Source organism: Macaca fascicularis, chromosome 18, assembly GCF_037993035.2.
Source record: "Macaca fascicularis isolate 582-1 chromosome 18, T2T-MFA8v1.1".
Classification (NCBI taxonomy): domain Eukaryota; kingdom Metazoa; phylum Chordata; class Mammalia; order Primates; family Cercopithecidae; genus Macaca; species Macaca fascicularis.
In genome coordinates, this window is record NC_088392.1 from 18,451,459 (window position 1) to 18,470,746 (window position 19,288).

Sequence of the window (19,288 nt, forward strand, 5' to 3'; positions counted from 1 at the left end):
ATAAAACTATATATCTAAAAAGGGTGAATTTTACTGTATACAACAAACTCAATAGACCTGATGTAAAACATGTTTATTTTTCCACTGACAGAGTAAATATTTAGAGAAAGCTCTTCTAAGAACTTTAAACATTTATTTTAATGGTTTCTTTGCCATTGAAGGAGAGAGGCTATAAAAGCCAATAAAAATGAATTTGCTTCTTCATTTTAGTGTAAGATGTTTTACTGCCGCTGCTTAAATGGAGATCGTCTGTAAGAGCCTTATCATAAGAATGTCATTTTTCTCACGACTTAAAGTCTGTGCAGCCTTTGTTTCCTGGGCTACCCCTGTCCATGAGAGCCTGGGCAAGAGTGAAAGCTTTCACTGGACTCCAGTGCCCTCCTGAAGGCGCCTGGACCTATAATGCCACCTCCTCTGAGCCGGTGGTCGATTTGTTATTCTTCCTAAATGGGGAGAGGTACCAGGAACACCAAGAGAAATCAGCCCACATAGCCTTTCAACCTTCACATCCGGCTATTCTTCATGCCCTACATATTGGGCTACAAGGGAAAGGCCCACTGATGCCCATTTGAATCACAGTCTTTTAAGACAGTATAACGTGAAGTTATATTGGGTAAGTCTACTTCCCTCAGTGTGTCATGTCAGAAGATGACAACTTTTGGGTCAACCATCGCAGTCCTGCCAACTGTCTATGGAGAAGGTGCGTCCCTCCGACCTAGTTGCAAAGAGTGGGAAGGTGTTCCAGGTGGGCAGCAGAGCTTGGTTACAGTTATGTGGTCCGACGTGATGACTGAGATGGCTCCTGTGCCCAGGAATGAACAAGTGTCAGAGACAGGGAGGGAAAGCGGTGTAGGACGGTCAGATCCCTACTACTGGAATCTTCTAGGAACTGCCAGTGAGTCCTTGGTTGTCTCTCATCCCACGTCATCCTCACACCAGCACAAAAGACTAATATTAGTACCTTCTGTTTACACATGTTGAAAACAAGGCTAAGAAGTGATGTAGCTGCACAAGGTAAGTCCGCAAGTCGCAGCGCTGAGTCATGAACCAGGTCTGTCTGCAAAACGTCTGCATTTTCTATCACACAGGGAAGAGGGTAGTGTCACCAGCTCCTTGGTTAGTACGAAGATCTGGTCACAGGCCTGTAATTTTGTCATTTTAACTTTTATACTATTGGTAATCTTAAAGATTTTTTTTAAAGCATTCCTGTATGCCAGTTTTACGAATGGGATCAAGGAAAGAGATGTTAGCCTAGCATGAGTTTCAATCCCACCCTGGGGTCAGGATAACTGGGGTAAGAGGGAGGTAGGAAGAGAGAAAACTGGACTCACAGCTGTGCAGAGCCATGCGGGTGTGTCAGGAGGAGCAGCAAGTCTTGTGGGGGTGCCTGCCCACTGGGACATTTATTCGATCCTCCTCTTTGTTGAAACTTTGGGGGACATAGGGTTTTTTGCTGCAGTAGGCAGTTCTGCAGTGGGGCAGCCATGGGGGTGTCGGTCCAGGGTGGCTCCCCCTGCACCGCTCAGCTTGGCTTCAGTGATGCCACCTAGACTCCACCTGTGCTCACGGCTGGCACCGCCACTCCCCAATGTCAGGTCCCGCCTCTTCTCTGGCAAAGCTTTAGTGGTTGTAAGACTTTACCGGCAGGGTGAAGGGGTGAGGAATCCCACAGACAGCCCCTTTCCAGAAGCCTCCTCTGGTGCTTGGAGCAGAGCATTGTCTCCTCTCCTCTGCTCCGAACCATCCAGCACTCCTCATCTCCTTTCCCAGGTGCTCAGGGCCCTGCCACTAAAAGCATACTCCATAAACATGATGACTTATCAACAGAGTGTTTAGGGCTTTGAATGCTTTGTCTCCTCTTCCAAAGCGGGTTAGGCAACTTGTGCCCAGCGCGCCCCAAAGCAGATGCACAAGACTCACATGCCATCAGACACTGTCAAAGAGCAAACAACTCAAAACTACGTTTCTTCCACCAAAGACAGCACCTTTGCTCAAGCTCACCCTTGTATAATCATAACAAGATTCTGTTTGTTGAGCTGGGGTCAAGGGTGAACACTAGATCTTTTATCTGTTTATATGCAGGTTCCTCTACCCCAAGGTATCTCACTAGTTTTCTTGATTTTAGAAGTTGTCACTTTTCAATTTTCTGTGCCAAAGGAATGCGGAAGTAGTACAGTGGGCTCAGTTCCCAAATCACCTATATTTGGCTCTGGAAGGAATTTTGACACAGCACTGAAATATGAATGTGGGTGTCCCTCCCATTGTGGGAATCTACAGTGCTGTGCATTAAGGGAATTCAATCACCAGAGAAGGAACTACTCGCTGGTTAGGGGCTGGGCCATGTTCCTCTTTTGTTCCCAGATGCACTCTTCTCTGCAGCACCTTTACTCCACGCAGTGCCCTGTGGTGGACAGACGGCAATGGCGCCATCTTCCCCTCCGCGTGTCCACCCCCTACCCTGTCATTCTGCAACGCTTCCCGTGGGGGGATGGGCTGTTCCCCCATCCCTTGGATCTAGGCTGCCTTTGTGACCTGCTTTGGCCCACAGAATGTGGCAGAAGTGACAGTGTCCCAGTACAAGCCTAGGCCTCAAGAAGCCTGGCAGGCTTCCGCTTGTTCTCAGGCTCAACACCACCATGAGAGCATGCCCAGCTGGGCGGCTGGAAGCATGGGGGACAGGTGGAGAGCACACAGCCTGGCCCAGCCAACCAGCTGGGTCATTGTAAATGGGTAAGCAAACCAGGCCGGGTGGGACCAGGCCTGAAGAACCACCCAAGCTGATCCAACCCATAGAATTGGGAGCTAAATAAGTGGTGGTTTTTGTTTTTGTTTTGTTTTTCCACTGGAGTGCACTGGCCCAATCAAAGCTCACAGTAGCCTTGAATCCCTGGGTCTAAGCATCCTCCTGCCTCAGCCTCCTGAGTAGCCAGGACTGCAGGTGCACACCACCATGCCCAGATAAGTTTTGTATTTTTTGTAGAGATGAGGTCTCAGTCTGTTGCCCAGTTTGATCTCTAACTACTGTCCTTCAGGGGATCCTCCTGCCTTGGCCTCCCAAAGCACTGGGAGGCATGAACCACTGTGCCTGGCCAATGGTGACTACTTTAAGCCACTAAGTCTTGGGGTGGTTACACTGAAAGAATCCCATTTTCCCCACCACATGAAGGTTCTGATCTATCACATTCAAACTGATCTTGAGAAATTCATTCTTCTGGCAGCTGGGTAAAATATGAGTAGGAAACACGATACTCCATTTCTGTTTCAGCTCTTTCACTGGGTATCCAGGCTGTATTTTAAGAAATTTTTGTGAAATCAACAGCATATATATTATCAAAGCAAGTATTTTCTGTCCCTTGTCTATGGTCCAGGGAACCTGCAATAAGATACAAATGAACGGTTGACACCATACCATAAAGATTAGGAATAAGCATATCATAAAGATTAGCAATAAGCTGGATCATGATTTTACAGTGAGCCCGGTTTGAGCAAGCCATAAAAAGGATTTTATGGTCAAATATAAGTTTAATATAATCTCTTTATCATGTTTCCCCAATAACTGTTCATTATTGCTTCATTTTGTTTATATTTGTCACATATATCTCTATAGTACACAGACACAGACTTATATTTTCTATACATTTCTTAGCATATAGTTGCCTTTGGATCAATACAGAATTAGTAGGGATCAGTGCAGGAAAGAATATTACCTTTTTCTGAAAGTAGAGTCTTACATATTTATATAGCACCTTTGATTTAAGGAGCTCAAGGTACTTTAACATTCACTGTAGCATCCTTCTGATATCTCTGGGTAGGGAAACTATTATAAATTATCATTATTGCCTTTTTATAGAAGGAACAAATAAAAGCAAAGAAAGGCGAAGTGCTCAGTGAGATGACAGTCACAGCAGAGACTCGGGTTTTCAGCTCAGAGGTCTACTTTGTGAACTGTAACTCTGTAATATATTCCATATCAAAAGGTATAATGGTTTCCTCCATTTGTATAACATCTCCCTGTGGATGATGTTAAGTAAAAGGGCAGGAATGACAGTAAATTCCCACCAACAGATCCTCCTGGCTGTGCAGTTATTTCCTGCAGTTCTTTATGTTGGCTAAGGAGTCCCATAAATTACAGAACTGTCCTGTGCTTCTCCATTGAAAATCCTAATTGACCGCTACCACCCCAGTATTTCCAGCAGGAGGGAAAAACCAGTGATCCACAGTCATGCTCTTCAGCTGGGCATTTGTGGCCAATAAAGTCTGGGCAGTGACCACTATTAGTGCTTTCTTTTATAACCTACCAGATGTACAAAATTAATTTTAACTTGCTTGCGTATTTTTGCTTTTCTCCAGTATTTGCAGGGAACTAGTGCTCACTGAGTAACAAAAGATAAAACCAACCAGGGAATTTCCTTCCATCTGGACCATCCTCTAGGTTTCTCACAAAGGGGATGATGCCAAGAGAAAGACACCTTTAGGATAAGAAGTTTTCTTAAATTCACAACATGCGGTTTGGCTTTAAATTTAAATGCATTGGAAAATGGAATGTTTTCCACTTCTACAAGGCCAACCTACAGATGCACGATTATGTACGAATAAAAGAGGATCCATTTATGCTATTCTCATCTAGACAAAGAAAATGCAAATTAAAATTTCAACTTTATTCTTCCTTGAACTTCCCTGGCCCTTTCTTTCCAGGAGCCCCATGTCCTGTTCGTTTTCTCCGTCTTTTCCAGAGAGACCTCTAGAATAAGAATGCCAAGCCGCAGCAACTTGGAGTTTTAGAAATTTGGTTACCAAGTACCTGAGTGCCTCTGCCAGCATGGAAAAATTAACCACCTGGGGGTAAGGTCACATACTGAGCTTAGTTCTGCTTAAGGACCGACACAAACTTAAAAACATTCAGGAGAAAAAAATAGGGTTTCCTTTTTTCTTTCTTTTAGAAAAATGAGAATACAGAACATTTTTCAGAATATGGAAGTCCCACCACATGTTCCCAGCAACTATCTCCCGGCCTCACATGTTTAGCCTTTTCCCTAAAGTGCTTACAATGAACACACACAGGGAAAGTCATCTCCAAAACACTGTGAGAAGGGGCACAAAAGAAAATATGTAAAGCAGGCCAGCGTGCGGGCTCACGCCTGTAATCCCAGTACTTTGGGAGGCTGAGGCTGGAGGACTGCTTTCGCTGGGGAGTTTGAGACCAGCCTGGGTACGATGGTGGGACCCTGTCTCGGTGCGGGGGAGGGGGAGAATCTGGGCATGGCATGCAGCTGTGATCCCAGCTACTCCGGAAGTTGAGGTGGGAGGATCACTTGGATTGCTTGAGCCCAGGAGTTAGAGGCTGCACTGGGCTATGATGGCACCACTGCACTCCAACCTGGGCCAGAGCCAGGTTGCCAAAACAAAAACAAAAACAAAAACACAAAAACAAAAAAAACGCAAAAGAAAAGAAAGAGACCCTCACCTTTAGGATAATTTTTGAGAAAACTTTTAAATTAAAAAAGAGGGGGAAAAGATATCAAGAAAAGTTATGAAAAGGAATACAAATATGGGGGGAAAACACAGACCCCCCCCCCCCCACAGAAGAGGATAGTCATAAAAATAGCTGTCATAGTGCCACAAATTACTGCTGCGAGTTTGAGGGGCGGCAGGAGAGGCATCTGCCCCAGTGCAGGGGAGCTGCTGAGCATCCGTGGGCCTGGGGAGAGTCCTCATCAATTCACTTGCTGAAAAGCCCATTTCCTGGAGGGCAAGGTGGGCGGAGAACGCCCGGTGGTCTTCTTCGACTGTACCGATCGATCCCTGGGTGGTCGGCGCTGGGGCCATGGGGGCGCTCAAGCCTTGGCCCCGCCCTCCTCCTGCACCGGTCGCGAGGCCTTCTCCGGCTCCCGCAGCCCCTCGGGGCCGCCGCACGGGTCCGGGAAGCGTGGGCCGTTCCCCGCGAAGGAGTCGCGGCGCGCCAGGGTCTCCTCCTGCACCGGGCGGCCCACGGGCTCCGCCGCCGCCGCAGCGCCCTCCTGCGAGGTCTGGCTGACGTAGACCACAATGATGTCGCCCTTGAAGTTCATCACCTGCCCGCTGGAGATGAACGTGGAGTTACTGTTTCCAGTCACATTTCCTGCCGGGAGAGGAAGGGAGAACACGGGGAGGGTGAGTCAGCGCCCGGAGGACGGGTCTCCCGAGAGGAGTGGAGGGCGGCTTCCCGGCTTCCCACAGCCCCGGGCCACAGGGAACCACGCTGTCAACCTCCAGGCCCACTGAGGTGGAGGAGGGCGGGGCAGAGAAGAGAGGAGGAGAAGAGAAAAGAGAAGAAAGACAAAAGAAGTAAAGAGAAGAGGCGGGAGAGGAAAAGAGGAGGAAAAAGAGTGGAAGAGGTGGGGGGGAAGGGGGAGGAGAGGGCGAGGAAGAGGAGAGGGCGAGGAAGAAGAGAGGAAGAGGAAGGGGAGAGGAAGGGGGAGGAGAAGGAGGGGAGAAAGAGGAGGAGGAGAGGAAGAGGAGGAGGAGAAGAGGAACAGGAAAGGAGGGGAGAAGAAGAGATGAGAAATGAGCAAGCCTAGGGGCAGACTCATGCTTTACCATTTGCCTGTGATGTGGGACTCTGGGATACTGGCAAGAGAGCACACCAGGATTACAGAATCACAGACAAGATTCAAATGTTACAAAAGAGAGAGAGAGAGAGAGAGTGTGTGTGTGTGTGTGTGTGTGTGTGTGTGTGTGTGTGTGTGTTTTCAACACAGAACAAGCACAGCTAAGGGAGGAGACCTCAGTCTGCTCTCCTCTCTGGACTCACATCTGAGGCCCTGTCACCCTGCATGCCTTGGTTCCTCGTGGTCCCTAACGGCTCAGCCCTGGAGGATCATGGGGCCATGTGGGCTCAGCTTTCAGTAGTGATTAATCAATTTCTTTAACATTAAAAAAAATTACTTCCGGAAACAAAGGAGATTCACAAAACTAAAATGGAAAAAAAAAAGTCCTATAAATCACTTTTCCCTTCTGAACTCTGAAGGGTGTTTTGTCCCTAGGGGGTTCTATCATCATTTCTTTGTGGGTGACTAGATGTGGCCAGTCTTTAAGCAGCGGACGTTTTGAAAAACAAACAGAAAGCCCAACAAATGTTAGGAAACCTGCTAGCTCTTATGATTCTTCCATTTTAAAGACAGAAATTTCCTAGTCGTTGGTCTAGGAAAGTACCACAAACCAAGCAGATCTAGAAACGCCCCAACACTCAGCATCACAAACAGAATCCTTCCATTTGATCAGGGGCCAGGAATGTCAGAATGGCTCCTCATGATTCACTACCTTTTTCTTCTCCATTGTGACTCAGCTTAGTAATAATTCATACGAATAAAATGAAGTTTTTGTTACCACTCCATATGAGATTTTCCTCAAATTTGGAAGGCATGTTTTGGATGGCCTGACTAAAATACCGATAGGCATGTAGGAAATTCCTTTGAGGAGCCTTCCCCTGACCCACTGGGTACCTCTAGAGAAGCCAAGACCAAAACACAAGGAAAAGCCCATGAAAACACAAGGATTTCAAGTATGAGCAACAAATCCAAAGTCCTGGAAGGAGGTCTTTGCCTCATGCTGTTTCTCCCATAGGCAGTTGTGTGGGATGTCCTCCAAGACGGGCAGTGGCAAGACTTGTCTAAGAACCCCCAGTGGGGGAGGCCCGCTGGCATTCCTGTTTACCACCTACCCAGCACATTCTCCACCCCCTCTCCACACACTGCCAGACACACAGCATACTCCAGTGAGGGTCTACTCACCACTGTATCTATGCCCTTCTGCTCCCACTACTTACCAAGTTCCTTCTCAAGTCTGTTGTCACCAGATAAACTCGTCAGGAAATTTAATTAAATATTGGGCAAAGCAGTGAAATATTAGTGAGAAAAAATGGGAAATGTTTCTATAAAAACTAAAGTGAATGCTTTGCAAGGACCCAAATAAAAGTGAGTTACTGAAAAATACACGCGCGCGCACACACACACACATACACAAACAAAATGAAACCACCACCACAAACTGTTCAACTGGTGTGGTGGTGTAGGCAAGGAAACTATGAAAAAAGAAAAAGGAAGGACTTCTGGTTTCAAAATGGCGGCGCAGAAGCAAGCTGGTTCCACTCACCCCACAGAAAACCAAAACAAAATATACAGCACCGACATTATCACTCAAAATATTCGAGAAAACAAATATGACAATGAGACGGTTCCCAGGGCTACAGAGAAGTGAGAAAGTAAGAAAAAGAACAGGAAAAGGAAATAGTAAAAGTCCGGAAGGATTTTGCTCTCAAATACCTGTAACTTCTCATTTCACACTGAAGAAATAGAAACTGGAAATTAGATGGTATGGTTAATGTAAAAAGGGCTCAGGAGGCCGGGCATGGTGGCTCACCCCTGTAATCCTAGCACTTTGGGAGACCGAGGCAGGTAGATCACCTGAGGTCAGGAGTTCAAGACCAGCCTGGCCAACATAGCGAAACCCCATGGCTACTAAAAATACAATCCCAGCTACTCAAGAGGCTGAGGTAGGAGAATTGCTTGAATCCAAGAGGCGGAGGTTGCAGTGAGCCAAGATCATGCCACTGCACTCCAGCCTGGGCGACAAGAGCAAGATTCCGTCTCAAAAAAAAAAAAAAAAAAAAAAATAGGGGGCTCAGGACACTATAATTAGCCAGTACATACAGGTTTATACTAAAACATAATTGGTGTGTAAATATAAGGTATATGTTTTAAGTAAAAAAAAAGTTTAAGATATGAACTTATAAGATGACATTTTTAAGTAACTCAGCAACTGCTGACCAAGTGCTAATAAAAAGGTTTCTACCGTAGCAGCAACAGACAAGTAGACATAGCAACACAGTTACGTCTTCCTATTTGAGAAATCACTATTTCATTAATAGAAAAAGTGAAAGTGAAAAATAAAAAGTACATGGAATGGGACATTCAATTTTAAAAAATGTACATACAATGAAAATTCTATTCTGATTAAAAACATACCATGTTTATTTAATAACATAAGCAATTTAAAGTTGCTTAGACGTATGATTACTCTTGACCTAGTTCCTCTAGTTTTAATATACACCATGACACAAACAGATATCTCTATGAATAAAGAAGAGATGAGATTAAATGCAAAACCATCCATCATGAGGTGTTCTCACTACATCATCGTTGCCTGCTGGCTCCGTTGTTCTTCAGTATCACGTGAAGCTACACAGAGAACATCTCCAGCCACTGCATGATTGATTTATGGTTTTGAATTTTGCTCTCATCTCTTCTTTATCTTCCTCACTGATTTATCTGCTTATGTCATGGTATATATTATTTCTCTACCATTTTAACTTTTATTTTTCAACAAATCAACATGAATCCATTGTTGTTTACTTTTTTCTTGTGAGAACCTTTGATGAGTCTGAACCCAGGTAAAACCTATGGTTTGTGTAAAGTCTTTCATCTTGAGAATTTCATTCCATGCCATTGCTCCATGGCAAACAGTATCTTTGATACTGATAACCTAAATATTCTGTAGCACCTATATTCATTTTTGTTTTCTTTTTTCAGATGGACCTCAAACCCTTTTGCGTAAGTAAGATATCTAAACATTTCAGAATCCTTTGTTTCATGGACTGAACCAAGAATATTATTGTTGGGGGACTGAGTGCGGTGGCTAACACCTGTAAACCTGGCACTTTGGGAGGCCAAAGTGGGCGAATGCTTAAGCCCAGGAGTTGGAGACCAGATGGGCAACATGGTAAAACCCTGCCTCTATGAAAAATGCAGAAAAATTAGTTGGGTGTGGTGGCACACGCCTGTAGTCACAGCTACTTGGGAGGCTGAGGTGGGAGGATCACCTGAGCCCAGAGATGCTGAGGCTCCAGTGATCTGTGATTGTGCCACTGCACTCCAGCCTGGGCGACAGAGTGACCCCCTCATCTCAAAAAAAAAAAAAAAAAGTATTATTTTTAGAAGGCCATGAGGCTTGTGGAAGGACAAAAACTAGGCCTTTAAATTCCTGACCATTGGCCGGGCGCGGTGGCTCACACCTGTAATCCCAGCACTTTGGGAGGCCGAGGCGGGCGGATCACGAGGTCAGGAGATCGAGACCATCCTGGCTAACACAGTGAAACCCTATCTCTACTAAAAATACAAAAAATTAGCCAGGCGTGGTGGCAGGCACCTGTAGTCCCAGCTACTTGGGAGGCAGAGGCAAGAGAATGGCATGAATCCAGGAGGCGGGGCTTGCAGTGAGCTGAGATCAGGCCACTGCACTCCGGCCTGGGCGACAGAGCGAGACTCTGTCTTGAAAAAAAAAAGAAAGAAAAAATTCCTGACCATTAAGATGTAAAGGACAGTTACCTAGAAAGATTAAGGAGATTCTCAAACAAGTTTATTCTTCAAGTGTTTCTTTAATGAAGCTACAATTAATGACAAAAACAACCTTCGGTCAAGTCCATCCATGGTGACTCTTGAGAGATATGGTAAACTGATAGAGACTAAACTTTTTTAAAAAAGTTATACTGGGCCGGGCGCGGTGGCTCAAGCCTGTAATCCCAGCACTTTGGGAGGCCGAGACGGGCGGATCACGAGGTCAGGAGATCGAGACCATCCTGGTGAACACGGTGAAACCCCGTCTCTACTAAAAAAATACAAAAAAACTAGCGGGGCGAGGCGGCGGGCGCCTGTAGTCCCAGCTACTCGGGAGGCTGAGGCAGGAGAATGGCGTAAACCCGGGGGGCGGAGCTTGCAGTGAGCTGAGATCCGGCCACTGCACTCCAGCCCGGGCGACAGAGCCAGACTCCGTCTCAAAAAAAAAAAAAAAAAAAAAAAGTTATACTGATCTGCCAATCACAATACGCGGCAATTCTTAAGTGGCAGCAGAGTGGTCTCCGTGGGCCTGTGCAGCTGCACAAGGCCTTATGCTCTGCAGAGCTCCACGCTGGGTTAAATGCTTTATTGTCATCATGAAATTCTTATTAATTTTTGCAAAAGGGGGAAATTTTTCATTTTCACTGGGCTATGCCAGTTATGTCACCAGTCCTGAAGACATGGGCAGCTCTTAGGAGCCCTACTCTGGGAACTTTCCCCATTGAGGCTATAATCTAGCACTACCATTTTCGGAAGTAACATCTTATGAGTTGGACATTTTTCAATATTCCAGAAGTGTTTGCTAATCAGATTTTCTCTACTAATTTTCTCTACTACAACTCAGTAGAACTGAGCTGTAGAAGTCATCCACTTTGCTTCTGAAATCCCAATCCTGTGACATGTTTTCCTATATTCAAGCCACCCACCACTCGCTGTGAAACACCGACTTTCTGATGGAAAACTGGGGGCTGTCCTTTGCGGATGGGTCTACTGATTGTACCAACTGGATCTTGAATGCTTTACCTACAATTTCGAGTTTCGGGTTCTTTAACATGGAATGAGAACCAAAAGTCACTTGCCAAAAAGCAGTCTAAATGCAGAAGCCTTCTAGAGTTTTCTTCCTTCCACCTTTCACAGTTGTCTCATTCACCTCAACTTCAATACCACAAAGGTTTTAGCAATTCATTCCCCGAATCATCCCAATATTCAATAGTTTTCACAGAAATAATCATGATTATCAAACCCATTTTTTTTCTTGACAGTTAACATAATAGTTAACGTTTTAAATGACAAGATCAGCTCACACTCACAGAATTGGGAGCACCCATGGACTTTAGATAACATGGCCATTCAGCAGGTGGGAGCAGAAGGGTCTGGGTATTCTAGAGTGACTCACGAGTTGTGAATAATCAGTGTGCTATGGGCTTCAGTCAGCTTCCTGGGTGGGTGTGGGTTAATCTGTGGGTTGAGTGGAGACAGTTTGAGTACCTACTGCAATAATAACAGTAACAGAAGCAACACTCTCCATGCAGAATTGACTAAGCACTGTCTCCAGGCCAGGTTGGCTGCATCACAAACACCAGCTTGCAGGTGCTCTGCATGTGAGCATGCCAGGTTTCTCTGGTTGGGATTTTTCCCCTCTACTGACTGACACTGTTTCAAGAATGAAAACTGCTGAACAGCTTTCTTTTCCCATGGTGTATCATAATCCAGATTCACCGGAAAGCAAACTAATGACATCAATGTCATCGTGGTGTTTCAGTCTCTGAAGAGCAGAGGTGAATAAGTGGTGACTAGAGGGATGGAGGTCTTAATGGCTGCCTGAATTCAGGAAGGGCAGAAATGTGGGGCAGAGGAGAGAACAGGGGTCTAGAAGCTCTTGGGTCTTGTCCTGAGACTTGGCCCTCACTAGTGGTGAGAGTTTGGGACAAACCACCTAGCTCTCCCGATCTGAATCAAGCTGTGCTGGCCTGGCGGTGTGCAACTGCGCAGAGCAAGCACATGTTAATAATACACATTTGTTAAATAAATGAACAAATGAGCACATGAATATCCAGTAGGACAGCATAAGGGTCAAACAAGACGATAGATTTGAAACTGCTAGGGAAATAGCAAAGAAGCAGTCAAAGGTGCAAAGGTGGCATTCCTCCTCCCAGAAGGTAATATCAGTGCTCACGGAACTCCCAAGGACACAGAGATTCATGAAATACACTGAATAGTAGTATTATCTTTCCATCCCTGTCTTGCTAGAGGATCTCAATGTGTCTTGAAGACTGAAAGGGCACTTTCTCTGGAAATCTAACCAACTTCTGTTTGCTCTGCCGAAGTCCTCAATCATTATGATTGTCTTCAGTTAGAACACTCATCTATATAATTCTACACTAAACCCCACAGTCTCATTTCTCATCACGCAAGTCTGCTGTGAGTTGAATGTAGCACCAGAGTAGATCGAGGCTTAGAATTAGTTGGTAATATCCTTATCTAATAAGATACCTCAGTCCTGAACTGTCCTTGCTAAAAGTAAGAATTCCTTAACATTTGCTTTCTGTATTGCAGAACAGATTAGTTGTTCACATCAGAGTTCACATCTGATCTGCGATGGTGACATCAATAGGTCACTGTGTTGGCAGCTGTATAATCAGGTGGGTGCTGTGGGTCTCCTTTTCAACGTGGTTCCTATGGTTTCTGCAGTTGATGTGTATCCCAGGAGGGGAACTCTTCCCACCGAATGCCAAGAAACTCAACAGGGACCTCTGCAGTTAGCAGGGAACTCTCCCTTGCTGGTGGCTAGTAAGGGAGTATGAAAAGGGGAGGGATGGTTCAGATGAGGATTACCCAAGATGGCCTAAAAAGATCTGAGGCTTAAGAGAATGAAGAAACAAGCCACAGACTGGAAGAAAATGTTTGCAAAAACCATATTTGATACAGGACTATTTCCCAAAATAAACAAGGAACTCTTAAAATTCAACAATAAGAAAACAAACAACCTGATAAAAATGGACCCAAGGCCTTAACAGACACCTCACCAAAGATATCCAGATGGCAAACAGGCATATGAAAAGATGCTCCACGTCATATGTCATCAGGGAAGTGAGAATTAAAGCAACAGTGAGACACCACTACACACCTATTAGAACGGCTCAGATCCAGAACACTGACACCACCAAATGCTGGCGAGCATGGGGGCGGGTGGCAGGAACTTGTTTTCTTGGCTGCTGGGAATGCAAAAGGGTACAGTTGCTTTGGAAGACAGTTTGGTGACTTCTTACAAAACTAAACATACGCTTAACATATGATCCAGCAATCATACTCTTTGGGATTTACCCAAAGGAACTGAAAACTTATGTCCGCACAAAAATCTGCACACACATGTTTACAGCAGCTGTAGTCATAATTGCCAAAACTTGGAAGCAGCCAAGAGTCCTTCAGTAAATGAATGGATAAACAAATCCCCCATGTCCGTCCACACAATGGAATATTATTCAGTGTTAAAAAGAAAAGAGCTATCAAGCCATGAAAAGACATGGAGGAAACTTAGATTCATAATGCTGAGTAAACAAAGCCAATCTGAAAAGGCTATAGAATGTGTGATTCCAACTCTATGGCATTCTGGACGAGGCAAAACTATGGAGACAGGAGAAAGATCAGGAGTTGCCAGGAGTTTGGAGAAAGGGAGGGTTGAGTAAGTCGAGCACAGAGGATTTGCAGGGCAGTGAGACTACTCTGTATGAGACTATCATGGTGGATGCATGCCAGGATACATTGGTCCACACCCACAGAACATACAACACAAAAGAGTGGACCCCAATGTGTCAATGTGGACTCATCGACTGCAGCAAATGTACCATTCTAGTGGGGGAGGCTGTGCATGTGTGGGAGGCAGGAGGAATACAGGAAATCTCTGTGCCTGCCCCTCAATTTTCCTATGAAGTTAAAACTGCTCTAAAAAATAGTTTACATTAAAATCATGAAGACCAGAGGTTTTTTGGTAGGCATTGTTAGTCCATTAAGCCAAATCAGGCCCTGTTACTCCCCTCTTGCCTCCTCTCCTCGGGATCCCTTTCTGACAGTGTTCCCCTTCGAGGCTGCCTCTGACCTTTATCTGACATTTATTTTGCTTGCCAAAAAAAAAAAAAAGATAAAGTTTGAAGCACGTGGAAGAAAAGGCTTTCCCCACAAAGGAAAGTGATAGCAAAAATGGTAACATCCCGAGACAACTGGCAGAAGAGAGGGGTCTCACCATAACCAGGGGACCATCACACACTGTGCATCCTGCTGTCCCTCCTGTGGAACCCTCTGGGCCAGGCCAGGCCTAGCTACTGCCTCTCCCTCAGCCAGAGCAGCCAATGATGCCAAGACTCTGCCTGTCCCTATTCTGTGACACACTGAGGATTCTCCAAGGCACAGTAAATAAATGAAATCAGCATCACTTGCACTGACTTAAGGGAAGAGAGTGCGGTGGTTTAAGGTTGCACTGCAGCCCTGATCTCCTGGGCTCAGGTGATCATCCTACCTCAGCCTCCCCAAGTGACTGGGACTACAGGTACACGCTACCATATCTGACTAATTTTTAAAAATTTTTGTAGAGAAGAAGTCCCACTATGTTGCCAAGACTGGTCCTGAACTCCTGGGTTTGAGAGATCCTCCCACCTTGGCCTCCCGAAGTACTGGGGTTGCAGGTGGGAGCCACTGTGCCCTGGCCTGCAATCAGATACCTGAACCATGGCTTTGTTGCTTACTAGCTGCATGATCCTGGGCCAGGAACTTGTCCCATAGAATTTCGGTGAGGAATAAGAAGATGATACGCACAAAACACTTAGCACCTGGTGACTAACGTCTATAATATCACTGATAAAACTGTAACCTTCAGGCTATCGCACCAATCTTACAGGTCTCTGAACACCATATGACTGACGGAATTTGAAGGCTACCCTAAAGTATGGTTTGAAAGCCAGAATGACGTGGGAATTTTTAGTAAATATGGGAATTTGGAAGTGTTTCTAACAGTTAAGATGGATTAGTTGGCAGGGTGTGGAGGGTCACCCCTGTAATCCCAGACAGTGCAGTGGGTTAGGGTACAAGCTTCACAATCAGACATTTGTTTTGTTTTTTTTGAGAAAGGGTCTTGCTTAATCACCCAGGCTGGAGTGCAGTGGCGTGAACACAGTTCACTGCAGTCCTGACCTCCTAGGCTTGGTTGTCCTCCCACCTCAGCCTCCTGAGTGGCTGGGACTACACACCTTGGGAGGCCTAGGTGTGTGGATCCGTTTGAGCTCAGGAGTTCGAGACCAGCCTGGGCATCATGACGAAACCCAGTCTCTAAAAAAAAAAATAAAAAAAACCCACAAAAATTATCAGGCTGTGGTGGTACAGGCCTGTTGTCCCAGCTACAAGGGAGGCTGAGATGGGAGGATGGCTTGAGCCTGGGGGTGGAGGCTGCAGTGAGCCAAGATCATGCCACTGCTCTCCAGCCTGGGTAATAGAGCCAAACCCTGTCTAAAAGAAAGTGTAAAGAAAAAAATGGATTAGTTGACTTAACATTAATATTTAATGTGACTTAACCAGAAAAATGTTCAGGTAACTTGAGAGTGTTAAAAATAGTAAGTAAGTCAACAGAAGCAATGAATCAATAATGTCTCCCATCATAATCAGAACGACGCTTCTACTTGGTCCATGCTTGACAGAGCAGGCTCCATGGAATTTGTATTTCTCAGGCAGAAAGAACAAACTTAGTTCTAAGAACACAATCCCTGACAGAATTTACATTTTTAAGCAAGATAATGCACACTTTTCTTCTCAAAAGCTTATTATGTTGTTTAAAATGCCTAACATATGAATATTAAATCACAAGAACTATGCCAAATAATACCACCAAATTGTCATGTAGATTTTCTTCCAAGGAAGAGAACTAAAAATATACACAAATACACTCAAACTACCCAGGCTACATTGGGTTCTTTTGGAATTTTTAAAAAAACTTATTTTATATTTAACCCATATGCTTCTCATGTGATTTTCCTTTTTATGGAAATGTAAGTTCTGTTTCAGGCATTTAGAAGAAACTGGGTATGTGATGATAAGGGAAGGGAAACAGTATTTAATAGTTCCATTCTGAATCATGCTTGACAATTACTTAGAAAGTCTTACAGACCAAAGCCTTCCAAAATGAGCCCTATCAGTGCAGAAAGAAGGAAGGCAGGACGAAATGAAGCAGAGTATATACAGTGACCACATTTTTCGTATCTTTTGAAATAGTGCATTGACGTTTTACAGCAATGAAAGCTGAATATTATCACCAAATAACCTAATTATGAAATATCTATTTTAACTTCAAGATTCAGGGCCAATGAACCATATCTGCCTTTATGAGATTTAGCTGAAAGTGATATGCAAGGTGGTAAATGGCATTCTAACAAGAGTGTGAAGAAAGAGCGAGAAGGCTGTCCTCTGCTGGAGGGGAAGAAAGGAGAGGAGGTAAGTTTGGATAGGAAAATCTTTTTCTATACTCTCAGAATGGAAATGGATGGTCAACAACAGTCATTTCAGGAAAGAGTGGGACCAGGGATGGAGATGGAGGACAGGGGAGGATGACGGGTCAGGTAGGTCTTCACTGTCCCGTGTTCCTGGCTCCCAGGTGATGGCCTTGGAGAGTCTATGCTGCTAGGATGAACCAGGTCACCTGTGCTCTGTCATTTCTGCCTCCTCTGCCCAGGACACTGGGTGAGCCCAGGGCAGTCAGTGCCAGCCCTTCCATGCCCCTCCTTCTTCAGCTCCCTAGAGCAGACCAAAGAACTGGGAGGCTGAGAGTGACTTGGGGGAACAAACAGGATACAGTGGTCTCGTGTTCATCTATTTATTCCTCAATGGATGAATGAATGAATGAATGTATAAGCATCCATTCACTTAACATTTTGAGATACTAGAAAGATTAGGCTACGAGAATTCACCGCCCCCCCACTTTTTTTTTTTTTTTTTGATACAGAGTCTTGCTCTGTTGCCCAGGCTGGAGTGCATTGGCAAGATCTCAGATCACCTCCGCCTCCCAGGCTCAAGCAATTCTCCTGCCTCAGCTTCCCAAGTAGCTGGGATTACAGGCGCGTGCCACCAGGCCCAGCTAATTTTTTTTGTATTTTTAGTAGAGATGGGGCTTCCCCATGTTGGTCAGGATGGTCTTGAACTCCTGACCTCAAGTGATCCACCCACCTCAGCCTCCCAAAGTGCTGGGATTACAGGCGTGAGCCACTGCACCCAGCCAGAATTCCTACTAACTGGTTGTGGCTGCCTAGAGCTGGGGTGTTGATAGGGTGTGAGAGTATCCAGGCAGGGGAAAAAGTCCCCAAGATTCATTACAAACAACAGGCTGCAGGTCAGAGAGGGGGCAGGCTGTGGAAGGCCTGGATTTCTCAAATGATTGATTCCTTTTCACATGGTCCACACCCTGGCATTAATCCCTACTTGTTTTTCAGGCTTTTTCAAGTCTCTGTGGTTCAGTGGACCTTCAATAAAGGTTTAATTGAAAAACAAATAGGTATTCAGTGTTCATCAAGAATTGTTTGCAGCCATAGAAAAAGAAGGAAATCATGTCCTCTGCAGCAACATGGATGTAGTTGGAGGCCATTATCCTATGCAAATTAATACAGAAACAGAAAACCAAACACTGCATGTTCTCACTTATAAGTGGAAGCTAAAAGTGGGTATTCATGGACATAAAGATGGCAACAATAGACACTAGGGACTCCTAACTAGGCAGGGGAGAGAGGGAGAGAAACAAGGACTGAAGATACCGTGCTCACTGCCTGGGTGACAGGATCAATCAAACCCCAAACCTCAGCATCATACAATATACCAGGTACAAACCTGCACGTGTAACCTGAATCTATGATAAAAGTTGAAATAATTAAAAAGCAAAATCATTTTTAAAGGATAATAATAAAAAAAAAAAAAGACCACCCTAACTTTCTCCAGCTCAGAAGTGACTGAAACTAACCAGTGGCTTCGGGAGCCAAAACCAAGCCACCAGCCACCAACAGACATATTAATCACAAGCAGTTATGGTTTCTTTCACATGAAATAACTCTCTAGGGGCACAGTGAGAATGAGCCAGTCTCCAGGTGAGAGGGCTTGTAACCAAGGCAACCGTGACGTCATCAGGATTAGGCGTAACTTCAGACCTAAATTAAGGCATGGTTATTTGAGACATAACCAGAAGTATGCTTCCCTCTTCACTGATCTTTGCTAATCATTCTCCTTGCTTCTTAGGACTTATCATATGGCTAAAATAGCCTTAACAGCACTGGGTATTATATTTTTTAAAGTTGTCTGCACTTGTGGAGCTGTCTGAAAAATCATCATTCTCCTCACAAAGATGCTGGGACAGCAGATACCCTTCCCTAAAGAAAAAGTCCCCAGTCACTGTCATTTCTCCAGAAACAGTTTGATGTGATTGTAAGCAAAAATAAACAAAAAATACTCTCATATAAAAATCAAAAAAACCCTTAAAAAATGCCACATCAGCAAGAGTCCTGACAGCACAGGGGCGCTGAGGGGACCCCAGGATAAGGCCTCTATGGGATGGCTCACCTAAGCTCCATCTTCTTTCACGCATTTTATAGAACGTGAATTGTGACTTTTTTAAAAACTACAAAAACAACAATGAGAAAGTACTATTCTGACCAGAAGCCATAAGGCCTGTTCATGGAGAAGTAATTGTGGAGAGAATAGCACAGCCTCCAAAATCAATCTGGCTGCTGCCTCTCCTCAGGCGAAAATGAATTTGGACCGCTTGCTGGCGTCGACCACGGGCAGACTCTCTACGGATGTTTTGCATGGCTAAGCACCAGACGAAGACAGAAAAAGCAGTGTAAACTTTTTGCAAATTAACACCACTTAGTTGATGACACACTTTTTATTCCTTTCCT

The 19,288-nt window shown here is 44.9% G+C and overlaps 1 protein-coding gene and 1 long non-coding RNA gene across 2 annotated transcripts in view; one reads left to right on the top strand and one right to left on the bottom strand.

Annotated features, from left to right (window-relative positions):
- Positions 1–3,259: 3,259 nt before the first annotated feature.
- The window catches only part of TNFRSF11A (TNF receptor superfamily member 11a), a 64,049-nt gene continuing 48,020 nt past the window's right edge, over positions 3,260–19,288 (bottom strand). Inside the window, exon 10 of the mRNA XM_015439660.4 lies at positions 3,260–6,118. Within this exon, the coding sequence (XP_015295146.3) occupies positions 5,835–6,118 (284 nt within the window). The 3' untranslated portion in view covers positions 3,260–5,834. The remainder of the gene's footprint in view (positions 6,119–19,288) is intronic.
- LOC102142174 (uncharacterized) lies at positions 6,011–18,280 on the top strand. Its single transcript, XR_286150.5, has 5 exons — positions 6,011–6,150; positions 9,567–9,587; positions 12,927–13,012; positions 16,706–16,844; positions 17,837–18,280. It is a non-coding gene; the product is annotated as an uncharacterized lncRNA (long non-coding RNA).